The sequence below is a fragment of the Leguminivora glycinivorella genome, chromosome 5 (assembly GCF_023078275.1).
Source record: "Leguminivora glycinivorella isolate SPB_JAAS2020 chromosome 5, LegGlyc_1.1, whole genome shotgun sequence".
Taxonomy (NCBI): domain Eukaryota; kingdom Metazoa; phylum Arthropoda; class Insecta; order Lepidoptera; family Tortricidae; genus Leguminivora; species Leguminivora glycinivorella.
Genome location: NC_062975.1, coordinates 10,690,103 through 10,713,721, shown reverse-complemented (window position 1 = coordinate 10,713,721; position 23,619 = coordinate 10,690,103). Strand labels below are relative to the sequence as shown.

The following is a 23,619-nucleotide window of genomic DNA, read 5'->3' as shown; positions in this document are numbered from 1 at the left end:
TTTCTAACGCGAGCGAAGCCGCGGGCAAAAGCTAGTTATACATATAATGTATAGGAAGTATGCTGTATACGGATGGGTATTTGAGCTCGCCACCCATGGAGCTGGCGTTTATCCTGCTCCCGATCCCCTTTGTCCGCTCCCGTGCCAAATGCCGGGCTGCGCGCTGCATACTTAATGCGCCGTTTTGTACTTTGTATACAATACGATGCACAAAAGATAACTGAAAGTATCAGCGTAGCACGTGAACCTATCATTACACTAGTCCAAATAGTAGTTGATAAATGTGATGTTTAAATATGTCAAAACACGGGAAAACAGTGTATCTATTCTGCATTTGACATGTTTAGTGTTCACATATTTTGGAATGGAGCAAATGTCACAAGGTTGAGATATTTTTGGAATAATTTCAGATGTTTTCGCACAGCCCTTGGACGAGCACGTTTAGGGTCCAGTATAATTCAAAATAGTCCAGTATGTACCTACGGCACTCCGTAAATTGTCATCAAATTACACTTTCTCGTCGTTAAATAAGCTTTTAAACTCGAATACTCAGTAATGTTTACCTAAGTAACTAGTCTAAGTACTAATAAAATAATAATTGTACGTTTGAATGTGCCGCATGAGGACTTTCTTAGTTAATAAACGTCAATAAAATAAATCATTGTTAGAAGGTACTACTAATACTTCTGTATTGCGTTTGTCCTTTTAAGGTTTTAACAATAAATTAGACTTTCTTGGCATTAAATCTGCTTTTCACCTTGAACATTAAGGTTACAGACGCAGAAGGCGATAGCCATCAAATGGAAACTACTAAGGTTAGCCTTTGCTCTAATATAGCGATGGCGATACCAATTTGCTAATGGGCAGGGCAGCGATAAAAGTAGAACACTAAATTCCAAATATAATAGAACTGGCATACGAACGCGTAATATTTTTGCACGTATTTTCCCGTTTTCCGCCTTTTATCTACTGATAAAACTGAGAATAATTTCAAGCGATTTCAAATGTAAAATTCAGTATTTTACCCCTACCTACTTTATTTAGGTCAGAGTTACAATGAACGTGAAAATGTTTCCAGATCTCATGTTGTTCACGTAAAAGGAAGTCGGTTACAGAAATATACTCCAATGCGTAGACGATTGTTCGATTTCTTGTGTTCTGCAGAGCGGGGGATAAACAATACATTCATGAATAGGTTATACCATAACCATTAACCAGTAATATCGTATTGCTTATTTTGTAACTTATTGTGTTTATGAGCAGAATCTAGCAATCTCGGAACGGAAAGTATCCACAATCTTTCGCAAAAAGACGCCCGCCCTTGCACTATACATCTACATAGTTACTTACCGTACATTTCGCGACTCATAATAAAATCAAACGTGATTACATCAAGTAATATTCATGAAGTATTTCATATTCATGTATGCATTGAAAGTGTCCCTGCCTATTCAAATGAGACACACGTTAACGACTCGCTGCCATTAAGGGTTAAAATATTGACCGATTGTTACTTTCGCGGGTCTTTTTGACAGACCAGCAGGGGGCCGATTTTTGAGTCTCACTGTCACTAAAATACCGGTTGAAAACGGTGAATTGCCTATTATTTTCAGTGACAATTTTCTGAATTCGAACGCCGTGAGACTCAAAAATCGGCCCCCAGTATTTAACTTTACATATAAATATTTAATGATAATTATTGTTTAACTGTATTATTAGATGTCCATGTTTGAGACGTTTAAATATTTAATGCGCATTAACCGTAACTAAAAATATTTATCGAATTCACTATGCGTAGGTACAAATAAGATTAATGCGTTTATACATCCTTCAGAGTGTGATCTATTTCCCTTGTTTAATCTTCCTTTTTTCCGCTAATTAGGATACCTCTATATGATATTACTACGGTAGGTAAACTATGGTATCGCTCAGTATGAGATTTTGTTATATTCAAGTTCAAAAATGAGATGGATAGTAACATTTTGTCTTAGTAGTCTAGAAACCGGCAGTACTTAATTTTAGTCTAAGGTACTTACTACCTTACTAATAGTCGGCCTGGTATAATAAAGTAAAAGTTAATTGTTGATGTAATAAAGTTGACGATGATAATTGATAATAGTGTCAGACTATAAATTCACAGGTTTAATAATTAATGTTAAAACATCAGTTTCTCTAAGAAACAACCTGCATGCGTGACAAGAAAATATTGACTGGAAAATATCTTGAAATTTATATAAACGCTTTCCTCTTCCTCGATGGAAAGTTAACTGTGTTAGGAGACAATATCCGCACATTACCAGCGACATCTGCTTATGAAAGTACGGAATTGTCTTACGCCATGGCCATTACGAGTTTCTAACGAGAGCGAAGCAAACTAGTTAATCTAGAAAAAGGCAATATTACTCAGATTGAGGCTAATTTACTGTACAATCGACGATAAAGATCACCAGAGCCAGAGCGTATAATATAATATAACTAAAAAAGGTGGCTTTTCATGTCAAGGGTACATGTACTTGATATGCAATATGACGTTTTCATTTCAAACTAGCTTTTCCCCGCGGCTTCGATCGCGTTAGAAAGAAACAAACAGTAGCCTATGTCACTCCCCATCCCTTCAAGTATCTCCACTTAAAAAATCACGACAATGCGTCGCTCCCAGGTCGCTCCATTTTACCGTGAAAGACGGACAAACAAACAGACACACACCATTTCCCATTTATAATATTAGTATGGATACACATTTGCGCCTTATTAGAGTTATTAGTACCTAATAACTATATGTAATTTGTCAAAAAATTATTTTATATCTTTAACGTGTGTACACGGTGTACTTAGTAAGTACTAAGAATAACATTTCAGTATTTTTTGTTATTTTCCTTGTTACAAATGGATTTTCGTCTGAACGCTTGACTTTACTATTAGCATCTAAACTTTTTCTTTATGCCACTCTTTTCCATAATAGAGTCCCGTCTCCCGTCTTTGTATAATAATAAATTGCGTAATGCGGAAAGGACAGGCACGCTTATATTAAATAGGAAGTACAAGAACCCGCTTTTAGTAGTTTCTTCGCCTTGTAAGACCACCGGGCTTAGACTGGAACTGCAGACTTGTTAAAAAGTGCATTCGCTATTGGATGCAACGCGACGAAAGCGAAAGTGCAATCAAGTGCGGTGCGGAGCTTTGATCAGGCTGGACTAGAGAAAACTGGGAGCGTGGCGTGTCTCAGTCAAGGGCTTGTATTCCAATAGCTTACGATCGCATTTTATCGAACGTTTTATACAACCAGTACGCCTAGCACATGATGGCCGCGAGAGTATGTCGCCGCGATATAGATGACACGTCTTCTTCAAACTGTATTGACATAAGGGCGGGTAGTCTATCTCGCGGCAATCATGTGCTAACCCTGCAGGGTCTGTAGCCAGGGTTACTATAGTTGACGTCCCGTATATTATCTTAGTTGCCGATCGCTCTTCCGTAGTATTACATCAGAGCCAGTTGCATATCGTTCGCCAGGAAGCGTCAAAGATTGTATTACTCTCGGCTGAAGGTCCAATGCAGGATTTAATACTGGTTTTCTTGAGACAAATAGTCGCTAAAGCACCGAAGTAGGAATACAGGGCAAGAGCCTGTATTGTCTAGGCACCGCGGACAGTTAGTAGCCTATAGCCTGTCAGCTCGAGTGTTTGAGACTTTATTTGTGCTGAAAGATATTTGATCTGTGCCCATCAAGAAACATCAAAATGTTTCTACCTAAATACCATTTTCAGACGATGAGGGTTTTTTTAATAATATGAACCTTTATTAAAACGAAGGAATAGTCTGTCTATTATTCATTCTGAATCTAAAAACCCAGCAACACAGTATTAAATATAATGGTCGGCACTGCTGACACGAGCGCTACTTACCACGGGGGTACTTCACGAACACTTACATAATTTCAAGTGCGTTTTTCCGACACAAGGCGGCTCTTGAGCACGATTTTCGGCCGAGTGTTACTCAGAACGTATTTTAGTGCATCCGGCTAAGGAAATCGGTTGACAGAAATGTTACTGAGGTTCAGAAACCGTTAATAGCCTTATTTTCTTTGAAACAGTTTTTGCCGGCGACAAAGTAGCGTGATCGTTCGTAGAACGCTGGTCGTGTTGTAGCCGCGAGAAATCTCATTGATCTGTCGTGTTCTTGCGAATTGACATGACTGGAGATGATCTTCCTTGTTTTTTTTATATTGGACTAGTTTAGTAAAAAGTATGTAGCATTTGATTCCTACTTTTACTAAGTAGTAGTAGTAGTAGTAGTAATCTATTGTGTACAACAGTTTATATACAATTTGTAGGAATAGAGATACAAAGGCGAGTTAAGTGTTGAGCAAACGTGTTAATACTGAAACCGTTATAATTAAGGTTCTCCCCGCTGCACTCGTTAATCTCACCCCTTTGCAAACTTTGTCCTTTTCGCTCTAATTCTTACCTGATATTAGGTAAGAATGACCTTTCTATCATCAAACGTAGCATGTGTTTTATAAGTACATAACATATTATTCGTTTATGCAGTCAATTGCATTCCAAGCGAAACAAGGTTACGAAAAAGAAGACAGTCGGAACGTTTTCGGATTAAAAACGCACAATTTCTGACAACCAGTATTTGTACAAACGATTCTTCTCAAGTTCAGTTCAGTTTAAACCGATTAGTTTATTTGGTATGACGTTTGAAATTACGTGTGTTTATTATGCGAGCTGGGCGGGCGGGCAAGTAGGGCGAGACGCGAAAAGCTCCGTCTGCGGGGTCAACGCCCTCGCCCTGCCCGTGAACCGCCGAAGGGATGGCCTGGCCTGCACCGCACTATCGATGTTTATACAACTATTATCGATATTGTTTACACGACGTCGATAATGAGATTGGAATGCGAGCGAGATCGGTTTTCATTTGTTTTGACATGCAAACAGCCGGGAGGCGAAGCATCTTTTAATTGTTCGCTCTTTGTAAATAATAACTACTTATTGTTTGTTTCTACGTTTCTATGTGAACTGTTTACATACTACTAGTACTGTATCCAAAATATATTGGAAGCACGTTATGCATGTTTATCTAGGTACATGATTCTACCTGCCTAACCAATTTTAATCAGAACGACAGGAGGGTGTCACCTATTGGGCATTACTGGCATTAGCGTGTCGAGTCAACTTTTACCTTACTTATGATTCACCCGGGAAATCTACTGACATATTTAACTATTCCTCGTAACAGCTGACAGTTATTTTTTAATCTGACTAGCCGCCCTCGTCACGCTATGGGAAAGCCACCCCGGAACAGCGGCGCCGGTACACAGCCTATCTACTCACAAAACATGTCTCGGCTGCCACTGTTGTAATCTTGACCGTGAGACTCATAAAGAGTCTCTGTGATCGGATGTCAGACTTATACTAGTCACGGGCTAAGTTTGAGCATTATATACGACAAGGTCTGAATTACACCTGCCTTAACTACTCCATGACAATGGTCACTGTGCTGTTATATGATTCTGTGATTAAAAAGGCAGGCTTTCAAAGGTTGGAAAAGTATAATTACTTGCGTGAAATTATGGAGTAAACTCCACTTTTAAACTTTGAAGCGCGTTACTTCTTTTCAGACTTAAATAATATGAATGTTGAAAATTGTTAATTAGAAGGGTCAGACATGAATAATGTCGGATTTTTTTTATAACACGTTTTTCACGTAGTTTACAGTAGATATTTAACTTTTAGATAAGGTCTAATCTTTGGATAATATTTAAAATCCTAATATAGCATACTTAACTTTAAAAGTAGATACTCGATAAAAGCAGCACGTTACTAATAAATTAAATTAATTAGATAGCTCGCGAAATGCATTAACTTCATCAAATTAACGTAACGTATATTGCCGCGCCCCAGATATTGCTAATTTGCTACTGCTGTGCCTTTCTTAATCTTTATTGTATTTAAACTTTTAGTGATACTGTACAAAGTAAAAAATGTATCGTAAACTTCGGGCTTGAGCTCATGAGTATTCTCTAGTAGTAGTATGATTTTAGTATCTTGGTTGATAATACGAGAATAAATGTTTGATAAGATAACAGTGTTTTAGACATAATTTTTAGGAATGTTACGGTCCACGTGTTAGATGTCTCAAAAGTACTCTTGAAATTGAGCCGTAGATGTATTGAGTTATTTGTATTTGTGAGTCATTTAATAGTTAACTCTGTATGTACGTCTTCGAGTCACTTATGATTAATGATGTGTTGACAAAATGCCTTTACGATACAACGTACACAATAAGGAAACTACTCGTATATTGAGGACTGTATGACTTCTGGAATATGATTCATATTAGGTATTTTTATTTGTTATTTAAATTGAAACTGAACATAATCGCGCGTCCGTAGTCAACTAGGAACCCTTATAGTTTCGCCATGTCTGTCTGTCCGTCCGTCCGTCCGTCCTCGGATAATCTCAGTGACCGTTAGCACTAGAAAGCTGAAATTTGGTAACAATATGTATATCAATCACGCCGACAAAGTGCAAAAATAGAAAGTGGAAAAAAATGTTTTATTAGGGTACCCCCCCTACACGTAAAGTGGGGAGTAATTTTTTTTTCATTGCAATCCTAACGTGTGATACATTGTTGGATAGGTATTTAAAAATGAAGAAGGGTTTACTAAAATGGTTTTTTGATAATATTCATATTTTCGGAAATAATCGCTCCTAAAGGAAAAAAAAGTGTGTCCCCCCCCTCTAACTTTTGAACCATATATTATGTTTCAAAAATATGAAAAAAATCACATAAGTTGAACTTTATAAAGACTTTCTAGGAAAATTGTTTTGAACTTGATAGGTTCAGTAGTTTTTGAGAAAAATACGGAAAACTACGGAACCCTACACTGAGCGTGGCCTGACACGCTCTTGGCCGGTTTTTTTACTGTTGATTCGGGTTCAATTATAATTCATATTAATATATTAGATTTACAACTTTTACAAGTCATGGGTTAAACATATTTCTGACCACAGAATATATAACATGACGAGTTATTGACATCGTTACTCTAAATTTCCCTCTGAAACATGTATTAAAGATCTAATAAAGTGGTGAGAAGTGTAGGGTTTAAGTCCACGTGGCGTTTAGCGGTCAGTTCCTATTTTAGGGTGCGGTACAAACACCGTTTATGCATCTACCTCTAGTTGGCTACGTGCGTAAGTGCATACATATACATTATACGTTGGTATGGTACTTTATACGTGCCAGCAGGTACTTTTACCTACCGCAAACAAGGGGACATGTTCGCAACATTACGTCAAAAACAAGTATGCTCTATTTCACCTTATTCCCATTTCGCAAGGTGGAAAACTGTAATGTTGTTTGTGGCCAAGAGTTGACCGACATGGACGACAGGCGCCGTTTTTGTCTAGGACGGCAGTGGGTATGTCGTGCCACCATATTTGAACATGATATTGGGGTCGAAGCCATTCGTCTGGTAGTCCTCGTCAATCCTTACTGATTGACAAATAAAACTACCGATGTACTATTTAACAGTAAAAATGCTATTCGAATTCCTAATGCCTCTACGTGTACGTATTTAAAGATTAATTGAAGAGATAATTAATAGCTATCGGAATAATTGCAAATCGGCATCTTTAATCCATGCTTAGACAAGAATTTGAATTTGATAAACATTTCTCGCCATTTTAGTCTTATCGTTTATTTGAATTCATTAAGCTGATAAAGATAGGGATTATTACGATCGTGTCTATCTGAGAGTGCCTGAATAGCGAGCGCGCCTAATAGTCTCGTATTTCAAATTAATCCTGACAGTGTTATGCAAATTACATGTCCAGCGAGAGGGGTCATTATCGTTTTTAGGGGTCCATATGTAAAGGCTGACCGTAAACCAATTTAAATCCAGGGCCAAGTTAGAACACTGTCTTATTGACACCGTGCTTTCTTTGCCATAGATGATAGAAGTCACGTGCACGTTTACCGTGAAAAGGTTCTACAGTGGCATAGAATTCAAAATGGTTGGGTTAGCAAAACATTTTTTTTTTAATTAAATCGTATTCTATATCTTTTAGCAGCATCATCTGCATCATTTAAGAGGGCTATAATATTCCGTGTAAATACAAACTAACTTGCTTTGTGCCCCAGTTTTCCCCCAAATCGTTCCCTGCGGTTGGATAAATTCCCTAGCTAAATGTCTTCGTCGGAATGTTTACGAACTACGGTCAGCTGAGAATGCCGGGTGCCTTTTCCTTAGGTACAACATGTTTGTATACGATAACTCTGACTTTCGTAAAATTCTGAAATTATGTTGATTTTAATTACTAAGTACGAATTTACCCATGAAAAATCACACGTACACCCTTTTATTAATACACGTAATTTATAACAATAGAAAATGTTTCGCAATTAGATACAACGAATAATAAATTGTGTGTAAAACGAGTTTTAAAAATTCGTGTTACCGATATTAAATCTCCTTAAACTAGAATCTATAGAATTATACGGAACCGTCGTATCAATAACTCAGTACTCGCAAAAAACATTTTTAATTGTATATTGGCCAGCGCATGACAATCAGTACTTTAATCAAAATTTTAAAGAGTAGTTGTCTGTCACGTTAAAAGTCCATAATAAAAGTAACATGAGACATGCATAACTTTAGCTCATGTTACGTTTTCGAGTTGCGAGGGTGGCTAGTGCACGGATCAAATGGGGACGTCCCCTTATCGCCCTCAACCCTTTCCAGTCACACCCCAGTTATTTTGAAACACTAGCGGCTTGTGATCCACATTTGCGATAGGTATTGTAAAAGTGAGGCTCTATCCGATCTATATAAAAGTCCTGAATAATGGAATAGGGTAATATATTAATTTTTTTATTTTCGAATTGCTATAAATAAATAGACTAAAATTAAAAATATCGTTGGTTTTGTTCTATTCTCTTGTTCTATTGCTAATTGCTTGATTAGGAAAATGATAAAATCATCATGTACAGTCGACTACAAAGAGATGTAAGGTAATAATAAGGTGAAAAAGTGGATATGACATCTCTTTTTAGTCGACTGTACATGAGACACAATGATGACGTGATTACGACATGACTTAACATGTGATATTTAATTGTTAGTAATCCACTTTAGAACCAATTACAATTACAAAACTTCACCTAACCTCAAACCCGCATAATTCATGAACTTAATGTCTTTTTAATTCTACAATAAAACAAAGAAATATGACCTAAATAGTAAAAGGCTGGTTCACTAATTTAAAACAATAATGTCCTATTAGTTCCATTGGTCCCATTCGCTGTGCAGGCTTTCTCAGTGCATCTTTGGTCGAATTATTTGACCCCAGTGGAGAGCCCACGGGAACGTATTTGAAGTCATAACTGTCATCACGTTAACTGATCCGTACACCCGCATGAGGAAGTGGCTTATTGATTGAGCGGGAGCATCCACGGGGGATTGGCTTGACTCTAACGCTGATTGCGCACGTCATCACTGTTGCCAAGCCGTTCTATGCTGTTATTCTCCTTGCGTATATGGCGTCAGCTGCCGTGTGCTTCAGGCAAACCAGGGGATACACTGAAAAGAAAAAGAACATAACAGTAGAAGAATTCTTTGGTTGGGCTGTCAGTAATATTCCTATTTAGAACAGCTTCGAGAACCAGGCGGCTGACGCGGAATTGTTCTAAGCCCAGTGGCCTGCACGGCTTTTCCATTAGTAGAACTTATTATTAATCTGTGCCGCTGCTGTCATAGCGGTTTGCCGGCGGAGGCGAACACTCGCCTTAAACTCTGAATAAATTGTATGCACATATTTATTACCTACTCGTTATGCAGTAGCTCATGTACAGTATTTCAAAAGTGTTCCCCAGCCATAATAAGTTACGAGCAATAAACTTCTAACCCCAGTAGGCACGTGCCTAGGGAATTGTAAGCCGAAGCAATAATCTGTAACGTAACACTTTCATTTCTTCGTCTAGATATATAAACTCATCGGTTTATTGTCTAATGGTCACGCCTGTTTAGACATGTTTAAACTAAATCTCTGGATTTAGACAGTAGCCTGTTAAATAATGGAACTACGGATACCAACTTGTGTAGATTATGTATTTAGAAACTTACCTTACTTCAGAGAGTAAGGACCTAAACCTAATATTTTACCGAGAACAGGTAACTATTACAACACGTCGTAACGCTTTCTTCGTCTATTGTGTTGTGGTCAGTTCTGCTCCGGAATGTCAGTCAATTTCTGGATTTAGGTCGGAGCTTTTCAAATGACGCAACGTGCTATCGCTACACGCATGTGCTATTTGGGTTATTCCCAGGGAAGTTATCACCCACAGTGGTAGCTACATCGATTGTATTGAGGGAAAACCAAAGCTACCAATCGCAGGAACTACCCCTACTTTCCTATGATATGTCAAGAGGTATTAATATGTTGTTTATAATTTTTCGTATTCGATCCTATCTGGACCTCGTTGAGGATGGATGCAACAAATTTACGCAAATTTTAATTCTTATCAATTTTAAATATCAGTGATTATTTACACCAAAATTATTGATTTGACTTACTAGATGCTGATGGTATAGCTGCAGCGTAGATTAGATTCGGCCATATCGTGTTATAAACACGTATCAATTAGGCGGGTATGGCGCATTGTGAAACCAAATAATGGTGGCTTGCTATTGCGTAAACCCGAACATAAATCCCACTCGTTATTGTCGATTGCCGCAGACAGATAGAGCAATTCAATTAACACAGATTTCCTATTGTACCGCTTTTTAGTACAGTCGGCCTCGGTAACTGTGCACTGTAGTACTTTGTCGCAATAACACGTAAAATGCTACGGCAGGTTGAATGCACCAATTCACAGAACGATAAGGTGTTAAATTGATCACAGACTTTGAAGCCTGCCGTAGTACGTGCGTGCTCTGTCGCTCAACTCTTTTCATAAAGTCACGAATGTCCTTTGGGAGCGTAATGCCCTACATTCAAAGAGCTGTATTTGTGACTAACAATAACATAAACAAAAAACATTTTTATTGTGAACATTCGCCACAATTGGCCTCTCCGGGGTCAAATATTTCGATCAAAGCGCGTTCATAAAAAAAAGTAATGTTAGAGGCAAATGTCGTATAATGAGAATAATACAGTCATATTTGTTTTTACATCGACTACATTACTTTATCGATAAAAAACAAGAACTTCTAAAAAGCTTTCAAATGCTTTCACGTAAAAGCTTTATTGAGTCGATGATTAAAATTAAAGGGAGTTCAGCAATAAATCTGGCCGAGACAGGATAATGGACGTATAATCCCTCTTTTGTGTGTGGACCTGGACATCGACTGACGGCTTTTGTTATCAAATGTGGTGACTATGCTTTTAATCGCTTTGAATATGAATAGTTTTGTCTGCAAATCAACAACTTTATTTATTTTCATGTACATAGAATGTAATAGTATTGTAGACATTCATTTTATTTCTCATGTATTTTGAAATACCTACTCATACGAGCACATACATTCGTTAAGGTCGGTCGGTCACTTACTGGAAGTACTGAAATTGAAGACTATAACTCATTTGTGAAGTAAGAACGTCATGATCAATCTCCCCTTCGTTAACCACTTTATTTGCATGTGCAGGAAAGATCATTAGATTCATTAGTGATACAACAATGGACTTTGCAAATGAATCTATTGTTTTATTTTTTGTTGTGCGATGCCATATTGTTCTCCGTTACCTTGTGTACACAGGCTTATTAGGTTGCTAAAGTAAACAAGCTATCTTGTCACAATAGTCTCCCAGTTTGTATTAGGCACGGTAATAAAAAGAGGAAATGTAGAGCTGGCGCGGAACCCGCAGCTCTCTGAATAGAGGAATACGGCATAAGAGCTCCCATACAGAAAACTGTGAGGAAAACTTGTAGGCAAAGTATTCAAAGGCATCCCATCTCTTAAAGAGAGTCGAGTGCTCCACACTCCTGTTTCTACTTGAACATTTTCCCTTTGCCTCGTACACACAGAAAACGTTGGAAATAAAACCTCATAATTAAGTAAATTGAAAGGCTTAAGGCTTGAACACTTGGCATACCTATTTCCGGCGTTTAGCGGATTAACTCGGTAGATTTAACATGGCAACCTTCTGGTCTGACGTCAATTGTTTTAGCAAACGAGCCAGAGCGACCTTGCCCAGGTAATATAGCTGGATGAGCTAAATATATCCGTAGGTCAGGGGTCAGGCGATTGGCATCGATTTTTCAAATGAGCTGCGTGCAGATTGTATGCGTGCTGGCATGGCGATAACGACGGAATGCTTTCTTACTAACGATATCGGAATGGTGATGAATGATTTCAATTTCATAAATGGACACTGGGCTATTGCTTTAACTACATATTTACGAGACGTTTCAAAAACTTCCTAGCGGTGAAAAGGTTATTTATTACGCCGCAACATGCCGTAATGTGTTGGTGTTGTCGAGAGGCGCCTCGCTTATCTGAAAAGATAATTCTAGATTCTACAATGCCTTTACGAGCACTTAATCCTTAAATCAACTTTGATAAGAGCCATTTACGAAACCTCATCTACTATACTATCAAGGACACCTAAACGCTCCTGAAATACATTGTCCAATAGAATTTTCCCCCGCAATTCAGCCAGGGCCAGGGCCTTGAAAAGGACTTGCCCCTGTACGCAGGCGACGCGACCTTCACAGGCTGCTGGTTCAATAAACGGGCCTACTGCGTACCATATCCTTTCAAGGGCGCTCCTTGTAACTTTGTAAACACAAGAATATCGACCAGTCATATTAATACTCTACTATGCAGTAGTTGAGACCGCTACCTAATGACATTGGGACCTTATTATCTCTTCATCTTCTCAATTCCATCTGCTAATCAGCGTATGAAACCGTATTTTAACGCCTTGAAATTTCAACAAAATTAACACATTTTTTTAGAACAAAAACAATTATAAATTCGGTATATATTTTTTTAATCAGTAATCAGTAAGTATCTTTTCACCTCACTAGCTCGGAAAGGACTTTTTTATTCTTGAAAAACAGATAGCAAAATCGCATTTTATCCACAAGAGTGCAAAGAATATTTGAAATCCGAACGTGTCATTAGTTACTTTTTTAAATATAATTTTTTGTAAAGGCATGCCCGAGACAGGACAATTTTCTCCCTGTGCTTAAATTTTAATTGTCTTAACAAATCATGTGATGCGAACGTAAAAATAATTTCATATCGAATTGTATCCGACTGAAAACATAAAATTCAAACAATTTTATAACATTATTTTACCATAACCAACACTTGAAATCTGTCTGTCTGTCTGTCTGTCTGTTTGTCTGTCTGTGTGTGTGTCTGTCTGTGGCATCGTAGCTCCCGAACGGATACAAGAAATTGTATTTTTGACTCGGGGGTTTTTTCCATTGTACTTATTCAGAACGCACCTTAAGTAACATTGCATTCTCAAAACGCGTGAAACGGAACGCACCCAAATAGATTTTTCTTCTTGATTCTTAATTTGAAACTTTTGTCGGTTCATCGTGGAAATTGTAATGAACGCAAATTGACTTATTTCTGTGCAATTATGTTCCAGTTGTTTTTAATGCGTGTTTCCTCGCTTTAGTGAGGTGAAAAGTTAAGTGTTACACACGGGATGCAAAGTTATTTTACCTCGTGTGTATTGCAACACTCTCTACGCTCAGGATTCTATTTTTGAACTACTAGCTTCGCTCGTGGTTCGACCATTTTAGAACCATTCGCTTCGCTCGTGGTTCAACCATAGAATCCATTCGCTAGTTCGTAGTTCAACCCTAGAATCCACACTCGGTTCGTGTTGCAATTCCACACTCGGTTAAAAATAACGATGACATCAATTTGACGTCACGCTCCATATAGGGTGATCACAAATTGTTTTATTGTAAATTATTAATATTGTCTTCGGTTACCGCGATAGTTACTCATTAATTAATTAATTAATTGATTAATTGGTTAATTATTTTTTAACAGAGTAATGGTAAAAAATTTTTTGAATATTGTATAACTAGCTTTATTAATAGTGTGTGAACCTGCCTTAGAAATCTAGATTATTTGTGGTCATGGTTCGTTAATATTTCTTGTAAGTGGGTAGCTTTTGCACATTTTAATTTTTCCTCAGTCACCCGTTGACCACGAACGCTGTAAAGAGTTCGAAACGTCGGGATGTATTTTAAATTCATTATACGCGATTTAATCCGTTTCCATAGTTTTATTTCATTAAAACTATTTGGGATCACCCTATACGGAGCGTGACGTCAGATTAATGTCATCGGCATGAAATGTACGCTCCCTGCAAATAACTATTATTGCTTCGTTTGTTCAGCTATGAAACCCTGTAGGGCACTACAATATACATTAAATCTAAGTTATCCAAATACATAGTGATAATTATATTATTGTTAAAACGGTTATTGCCTAAACATTGTTTTTCTAGTAACAACGTAAATATATATATCTACTAACTACAAATAAACTTATGTTATGTATTGTTTTTAATATCATGAAACGCATTTAAAGCGCCCTAATGATTGTTTTATTTCGTTAACTATCCCATTATTAGCAGCGTCTATGGGTAATTAAGTGAAAATACCTTTATAGCTCTAAATATTTATCTGCCTGAGCCACATTAGGGGTAATTTCACGAGTAAATGCTGTCAACATCCGGTATGTGTAGTGTCCGTAAAGGTATATTTCCTGGATTATGGCTACATTAGCGGTTCGTGCGAATGTCGCTACTAATCGTATCATGTAATAACCGCGCTAATGAGTTGTTAAACACTTGAAGCGAATTTCATTAGTTTTTAAATGGAATTTTCTACTTTTACGTAATTCTAAGGGAAAATGAACACTGTTTGAGGTCAAAAATGTCCTTACGGTAAGGTATGTTGGCAAGTTGGACTAAATAAAAATTTCCTTGTATTTCTTAAGATGGTGAACATGCCTTACAAGTGACCTTAGGTATAGGTAAATACTGTAAATAGTCATCTTTACGCTTAGTTATATTTATTTTATGCTGGTGATGGCTTGACGTCATGGAACGCACAAATCCCTCCGTCTGAAGAGCACCATAAAATTTAAGCTGAATTCATCGCCGCCATTCGGCTAGGTAAATCACCAACTCATAAAAACCATGTTACTTATTATAATATTAGACAAACTACGCACGTATCCAAGAGTACTTTGAATGACATAACGCACTCGCTTATGGGTCCAGAACGCTGGGTCATCGCGGCAAACTGTGACAAAAGAAACGTATGCACGTAATACCACGGTTTACTGTTTTGAAGACTACCTCAGAATTAAAAGCAGGTCATGTCATTGTACCAAAGAGACGAATTATTGGGGAATAAAGATACAGCAGGGCTAACACATGATTAGCTCGACAGTATCTCGAATCAAACGTCTTTTTCTGTATTAATGGCACAAGGGAGGGTAGTATATGTCGCGGCGACATAATATCGCGCTAATCGTGTGCTAACCCTAAGTATAGAAGATATGATGTAAATCAGTACCTAGATACATACTTCAACAGTGTCTAATAAAGTTACTTTATTTATTTTTCAAATTACGTATCTACAAAATTACCTAAAAGCCTGTCTTAATAAACGTTTAACACGGCAGTAGATGTTATTTGATAACAAAATGTGACACAGAGGCAGTTGGCGCCGGCACATTATGTAAATTTGTCTTATATCACACATAGGTAAGATGTGAGCTTACAATATGACCTGCTTTGCTACATTAAGGTCATTGCTTGCCAGAATATTTATGAATGCTAACATTTTGTGCATCTAATTTGATATACTATTGCCGAATACAGAATTACCGAATAGGTTATAGAAAAATTGTAATAAACGATAGGTACTAATCGTACCTAAATAGTAAATAGTTCGTATTTTGTATATAATTGTAATTAGAGATGGGCGCTGACGGGTAAATACCGGGAAAATACCCATATCTACCCAATCTACCCGGTATTTACCCGTATCTACCCAAATGAGCGGGTATAAAAAATAATCTATGAAATTAAAGATTATTCTTAATTTACATGACTGAAATATATTTTTCTACTAAAATAAATATATATATTTGACTAACTAATATTAAAATGTTAACAGAGATTCCAAATATTCCATATATCATGTGTTATTTACCACATTCAATTAAAAAGTTGTATTCCCCAGATGTTTTAGGCCCACTAAGTATTCAAATAACTTACTTAACTTAAACACGGTGGACAGACAAATTCAAATTCATTAGCCAATGAGGTCACAGCTTTGCAAAACGCCAGGTAGTTGCATCCGTATTTAAAGGGTGCAATAAGTCACTTGACCGGTCAGTTACTTTTTTTTATTTTTATTTATGGGATACTTATACTTTAGTTTGTACTTAGTTAAACAAGCGCCACGTCCATGTGTGATTTTAATTAACACTTGCTTTGAATTCGGACTGTAATAATGCCTTCTATGTGACTTCGGCTAGATAGTAGGCTTTACCAAACAAACAGCAAGTAACATTTTAGTGCTATAATTCTGGTTTTCGACGCTAAAAGCTACTATAGATGTCGTATAAAGGTTTTCGCGTGACCGCCTGTCGTATAAAAGCCTCCAGTAACACCTTTTAGCTATATAAGCTTGTACCGCTAAAAGGTGTTATTAGGAAGTGATGTAAACGTTTATATCACCATTTTATAGAGCCGCTATAGGCCTGGTCTATAACAGGATCAAATATGACTACTATAGGTCTATATTATTGTATAATAGTGTTAGGAATCACTGCTATGCAAGCAATTTGCGCTACTAAGGTTCCCGACAAGCCGCTATAGTTGTTGCGTTATACAGCTAAAAGGTGTTATTAGGAAGTGATGTAAACGTTTATATCACCATTTTATAGAGCCGCTATAGGTCTGGTCTATAACAGGATCAAATATGACTATTATAGAACAATATTACTGTATAATGGTGTTAGAAATCACTGTTATGCAATCAATTTGCGCTATTAAGGTTACCAACAAGCCGCTTATAGTATTTTTAGTAGTTGTGTTTTAACAGATTTAAAACCTAACTATACCACTATTTTGGGATATAGTGGCTTTGGAAAACACTGCTATAGTATTTAACACTGTATAGTAGTGATATGAATACCATTATAGAGCTATTTTTATAATGAAGTTTTCAGGATACGTTTATATAGCTTTGAAAAGGTTATAGTCGTTTTCTAATGCCTTTTATATCTCATCGCCGTATACGCCACAATGACTCTTTAAATATCACAGACCTGTTGAATAATGATTTCGGTATCTCTTTTAAAACACAATAGCGTTATAGCTGAGTTTACTATATGTTTTATAAACCAAATCAGATATATAAGAGTAGAAAACGATTACTTTTAAATGACAATTTTGACCTTAAAAGGCTGCTTTATGGTGTTTATACATCGTAATTATGAAATCAGGCCAAAGATGCGGTATCTGGTTCCGTACAGTGTTTTTCTAGAAATTAACTTTAAAAATAGGTACACATAGCGACCAATTGTAGTTTAGATTTGTCATACTAAAAAGAAAACAACATTTATTAATACTGTTTAAAAGATCTTTCTATAGTAAAACATTGAAAACAAGTATTGTTTTCTATATAAAGAACTTATAAGTTAAACTGGATCATAGTTAAATTCTCATGCAACCCTAATTGAATCCACAATGGCAGGCTTATGGCAGTGAATGCGTATGATAAGTGATATAGTCGAACTATAAAAGCGTATGTTTTACTTCTTGGATCCATAGTAGAAACTATGGTGCCAATAATTTTATTGTATTAAATTATATTTATTTATTTTATTCAAAACATGTATAAATCGAGGGCGCATTTAAAATACTCCATTAAACTAATATTCTTTTAACGGTAAAATTTCCATCGCATACCTTTTTGCACTAATGATGGAAGTATATGAAATCCAAATTATGTTAATTGACACTAAACTTCACAAGTTCACACGCCACTTTTCGTTAAGTTCCTCGTTTAGAACAGTTTTTGTTAAATATTACACACATTAAATTATTTTAGAAATTTCGCATTAAAAGGGACGGCAACTGCTATTATAGAACAAAATAACCTGTATAACGGAATCTCAAATGCTACTATAGCATACATTGATACTATAATAGCGTTACTGTGTCCTCTATGTCAACAAATTAGCACAATAGTCATCATTACATCACCATTATAGACCTTAAACGTCACGGATGATACTGCTATACAGGGCCGGATTAAGGGTAGAGCGAGTGGAGCGGTCGCTCTAGGCGCCGAAAGATTTGGTATTGTGATTCAGATTATCTGCAAAGTTGCACCACAATGCCACCATGTACAACATTCATAAGGTGGGAGCTGTTGCTCCTGTTGCTAGGGCGCCGCGAAAGACGTTTCTAATGTAGCTCTTGACGAACCACATTGTTGCGAGGCCGAACGACAAAGATAATGTTACGTCGCCATCCAAACGCTCAGTGTTCATCCAGAATTCAAAGCTTAGTTCCTCTAAAGCCAAAGGCGCAAAACGTCTCACAGAGGCGCAATTATGTAAGCGTGATGATAAACGCACTTCTAATAACCCAAATCTAAATACCCCAAAATAAGCTAAAGGCCGAATAATATGAGAGCTTAATTAACCTAAGTATTTAATTCCAAGCTTTGCTCTTCTGCAATTAGTGTCGAACTTCTCGACTTTTCCATGTCTGTCCAAGTTGGCCATTGTTGCAATGTGCTTATCTCTCCCATGCCTTGCCTTGGCTCTGAACTTAAGCTCAAATCCGACTGTTATCAGTTTCTTGGTCTGCCAGAGCTTGGTCTTTGGCCTCTTTTGTTTCATCACAGCCATTTGTTCTTGTTCTAGTGAACTTCAATGATGACGCCGCACAGGAAAGCATTAACCCGTACGTTTGTCCTATGAAAGACAGGGACTGTTATAGAATCAAGCCCCCCCATAAATAATAGTAAAAATTTTCGCGCTCGATTCGCTCGCGCTTTAATTTCTATCGATGCATGTTTATGTGAAATATTTTAGTTGCCTAGTCAAATGGTTGTGACGTTTCAGATGGATACAACGAATCTATGAGCATTTTGGCATCGAACCCCCCCAATAAGTTTAAAGGGGGCGCCAAAACTATATCTCGCTCTACCCTGATCGAGTGCGCGGGCCGGCGCTGCTGCTATAGGCCTATTATATCACTAAATGGCTGCATAATTGCGCCAAATCGGCTCTACAGTACCAATATAGACTATTTATAGGACCATTTAGTGTGATTTAATTTGGTGTCCTCGACCACTATAGGACCAGAAATTGTTACTTGAGAGGAACTATAATAAGCACACAAAATTTCATCCCCATCGGTTCAGCCGTTTAGGAGGAGGAGGTAACAAACACACAAGCATGTCAATGATATTTAACAAATTCCTTATTCAATACAAATACTTCGATATATGTTTATAGAACTATATTAATAAAATAATTGTAATTGATTGATTGTACCTGTTATTAGTTGGTACTTAATCATAATAAAGTTGTTTATGTTTTAGTTATAAATTATCTTCTCTTGCTCGAGTTCCGAGGCCGCAGCGGGCTTAAACTTTTTAAACTTGGTGCCCGGTGCCCGCCCGGCACGAGCTCGTGAACAAAATGAATTTAAAAATTCATAACTCTGCCGTTTCCGTTTATCTAAAGTGCCAGAAACGAGGCCGTGGCTGCCCGCGATAACGAGCGGGAAAGAGCGGTGAAACACAATCATTGCACTGCAGGGGTTGCAATTGCAATTGTACCCGTGACGAGTCGCTGTGTAATAATGCTCAGATTTCGAAGCGAGGCGCGGAAGTGAGGCCACGCCACGCTTATTAGCCTGAGTTTACAGGAACTGCAATCACAGTCGAAACAAACGAGGTCACAACCCCGAGGAACCTATTTTCAACCTGTCAATAACAGTTCAAATCAAACTACTTCTGGTGTTACGCAAGAAAGATGAACTATGGAAATGCTTGCCATGCATTTGCGTGAAGCCACCTAATGGATTTCTGCTTGTATTTTGGGCGCGCGCCAAGAGATATGTTCGCAAAGATCCTTTTAGAGTGGAGCATATGCGCAAAATATGTAGGTAACATAAGATGATGTCATTATGTTAGTCATTATTAGCAAACGTCTGTATAAACCGGTATTACCTTTAAAGGATCTTATATATTTTTAATATACCTGTATTGTAAAGTCGATGTCTTCATGCATTCTTTCTCTGATTTATGGCAGGCGAATACAATTTTAAACCTACGCTTTAGGTTGAGGCGCATACATACTTTGAACGTCATGCATGTATGTGCATTAAATCAATACGGAGCCTCAGTCGTAACCTCATTCGAGTACCATAGATCAGTAAAATAACCTTTTATTGATTGCCCAGGTATTAAACCTTTGTTTTCTAGTTTTTTCTACAACATATTGACTTAAATATTGAATTTATTGATTGCTTCGGGTTTAAAAACAAAATCACAATCTTAAACCCTATTGAAGAGCTATATAAAATACTAATAGGAAAATATACAGTTTACCTTCCCCACATTATAAGGACGACCTTCCCTACTTAGCTAGAATTAAATATCAGTTTGTTTTTACACTACGCCGAATGAAGTTATACTTAACAAAAACACACGTCCTATAAATGTTATTAATCCAACAAATCGTGTGTGGTGTCAAGTTAGCTCAAGCATGAACAATATTCCATTCTTGAAGTGTCCTTGTGATTTTATCGCAATAAAGAATGTTTTCATCTGGAATCTACAACAAATCGTCATCATTGGAGATGCAGTATAAGGTCCCTTTAGGTATTGAACACCACATATATCTGAATATGCCAAAATACAACCGGACGTTAAAGTAGGCCAAATACAAAATTCCAACATATAAAATCTAATTTGAGAGCACTATCTAATCATCGCATTGTACTTGTTGCAGTCGTATCTCGGAGCGCGTTGATCGCGTCCGGCAGCGTGGGGCTGGTCCCCGTCGGAGCCCTGGGAGCGGACGAGATGGTGCAGGAGGGGGAGGGCGCCGCGGGCGGGCTCATCGCGCCGCGCCGCCTGCCCAACCCCTGCCTCGACAGCCCGCAGAGGATGGACCTGCATCGGGAGCTGTTGTTTAATCAAAAAATGTAAGTAGCTCTAAGATGAATGCAGATTTTGCTATCGTCGTGCAGAAAGCAAGCTCGCACCACGCTTTTATCTTTAGCGACCCTTCTGGCCTCACTCCTGTTCAACCTGACCGCTCGTAGGCCACTCTTGTCGCCAAGCGTCAACTAAGCCCGTGAAACCACGACTACCATCTAGGAGTTACCTGTCAAAAGTGTTTACATACAATGTATAAGCGAGAAATACCTCTGCCTGGACAGTTAGCCAGCCTGTTGGCGCCGTTTGCAGAAAATATGGATTGGCACCGGGGACTGGATTCAACCAGAAGTAACACCTGCTTCTGCTGCATCACTTCTCGAGAAGGACGACAGCAGCTTCACGCAGCTTACAAGCAAGAGTTTTTGTTACCAAGTATGAGTTGTGTTGTATACCAAATGCGTTCTTGCTCCTATCATCGTATCATACACACTTTGGTCACACTTTGCGCACTAGAAACACTTTTTGTCATTCTGGACAATCTAAAGTCCGTGCGTCCTCGCTCGGTACGTTATTTTTATGATTCTTAAGCAACAGAAACCTACATGACTCCATCCCGTCGCTAAAAATGTATGGAGGATCTTACTTGAAACTGATAAGAAACTGGTTGAAAGGCCAATGGACAAGTAAAGTCTATACAGAACATAAAAAAGTAAAAAAATGCCACTCGTTTGCTTATATCTTCATAATAAGTACACCGATAAATAAGTTGTTTCATATCAATGAGTGAGGATTTTTAACATGTAATACATATGCATGACCTTCACTGGATCTGTAATAAAATTGTCAATAACTTAGTTTCCATTGTATCAAATGATCATAATATACGCACATAACTATCGATGGCTCGATAGTCTGCTATTTAAGGAGCCGTTGACGTCTAGGCACGTCTTAATACATATCAATTCTATGAACCATTATAGTCAATTCTTAACCGTGCCTTGTCTTCGTTGGACTTTATCCAATTCGGGTTTATTAGAGTTATCTATTTCGTCCTCTATGCATGGCTGAAATGACTTTGAACTCAGTCGCAAGATCAATGGAACCGAATCCTACGTTGAGGTCAAACACTTTTATCTTACGAACGGTGGAATTTTCAACTCTTAGATTAATCGCAGCAATTTTGGGTAGCATAATAAGTTTAGTGTAATAGTGGGTTGTCCTGTCCATAATTATATGTATTTAAGAAATGGTTTAGTCCATGTGAAAATTATTCCAACATTTTAGATAAACATTCATCCATTATTTGCGCTGTGAGTAATTATGCTACTGTATTATATCTTACTGTATTGTAAGACTTGTCAATTGTGAGAATTATAAGTCTTATAGGATAGGGGAAGGTTGCGATCATTGGACCAGCGCTTTGATTGGACCACTTCAATATTTCAAAATGTAATCGTGATAGATGGAATCCAGTAAGATACAAGGTGACCTTAGGCCTCACCTTGGGCTACCCCCTAACCTCAGTCGCGCCTCGCTTCCCGGAAAAGAGTGACGCGTCCAAGTGTGTTTCGGGCGCTGTTGAAGTTAAATTACACGAAGGAATAAAATCACGAAAGTATAAATACATTGGTTGCTTAAACATTTATTAATGAGCAAATTTAAAAAAACAGTTTCCAGGCATTTGTTTTCTCTATTTTTTAATATTTTTATTTGTGATGTGATACTTAGTTGCTATCAATGGACCACCTGTGGGTTCTATCATCGGACCGGTCCAATCATGGCAAACTTTTTTAGAACTATTCACCCGTGCGCAAATAGACAATATATATATGTATATATATATGTATATATATATTTTTTTTAATTATAAAATTTGTATAAAAAATATTTAATTGAAAAATTTTTTTTTTTCGATTTCCATAAGTTTCCTTGATTTGACCATTGGTATAAATTTCCTAAGTCCATTGATGGCGACTTTGTGGTCCAATGAAGGCGACTCTAGTCCAAAGAAGGCAACAGCTTATGAAAACCTTTTCACGATTTTTCTCTAAATTTATTATACTTTTTTTATTGTGAATAAGGTAATTAATAAATAGATGTCAAGAATTAAAACTTCTCAAACTAGTTTTATTTTTTGACATAAAATCTATGAATTATAGAGCAGCGAAGTTAAGTGGTCCAATGATAGCAACCTTCCCCTACTTACTTCTTTTTAGATACATGTATTGGCATATTATGTTATAATAATATGTGTACCTGATTATCTTGTTTGAACAATTTGTATTTAAATCACTTGTTGGTTTTGTGTTGATTCAATAGTTCACGTCACGAGCAACGGATGTAGGTATACAGTCATAGTACGAGTATCGTACAACCGATTACGTTCTTATTTTTATCGTTATTGTTTCTTAGAAAATATATCAC

The 23,619-nt window shown here is 37.3% G+C and overlaps 1 protein-coding gene across 1 annotated transcript in view; it reads left to right on the top strand.

Moving 5' to 3' along the window:
• Positions 1–23,619, top strand: part of LOC125226289 (protein FAM107B) — a 53,412-nt gene that overhangs the window by 12,923 nt on the left and 16,870 nt on the right. Inside the window, exon 2 of the mRNA XM_048130226.1 lies at positions 21,044–21,239. Within this exon, the coding sequence (XP_047986183.1) occupies positions 21,118–21,239 (122 nt within the window). The 5' untranslated portion in view covers positions 21,044–21,117. The remainder of the gene's footprint in view (positions 1–21,043; positions 21,240–23,619) is intronic.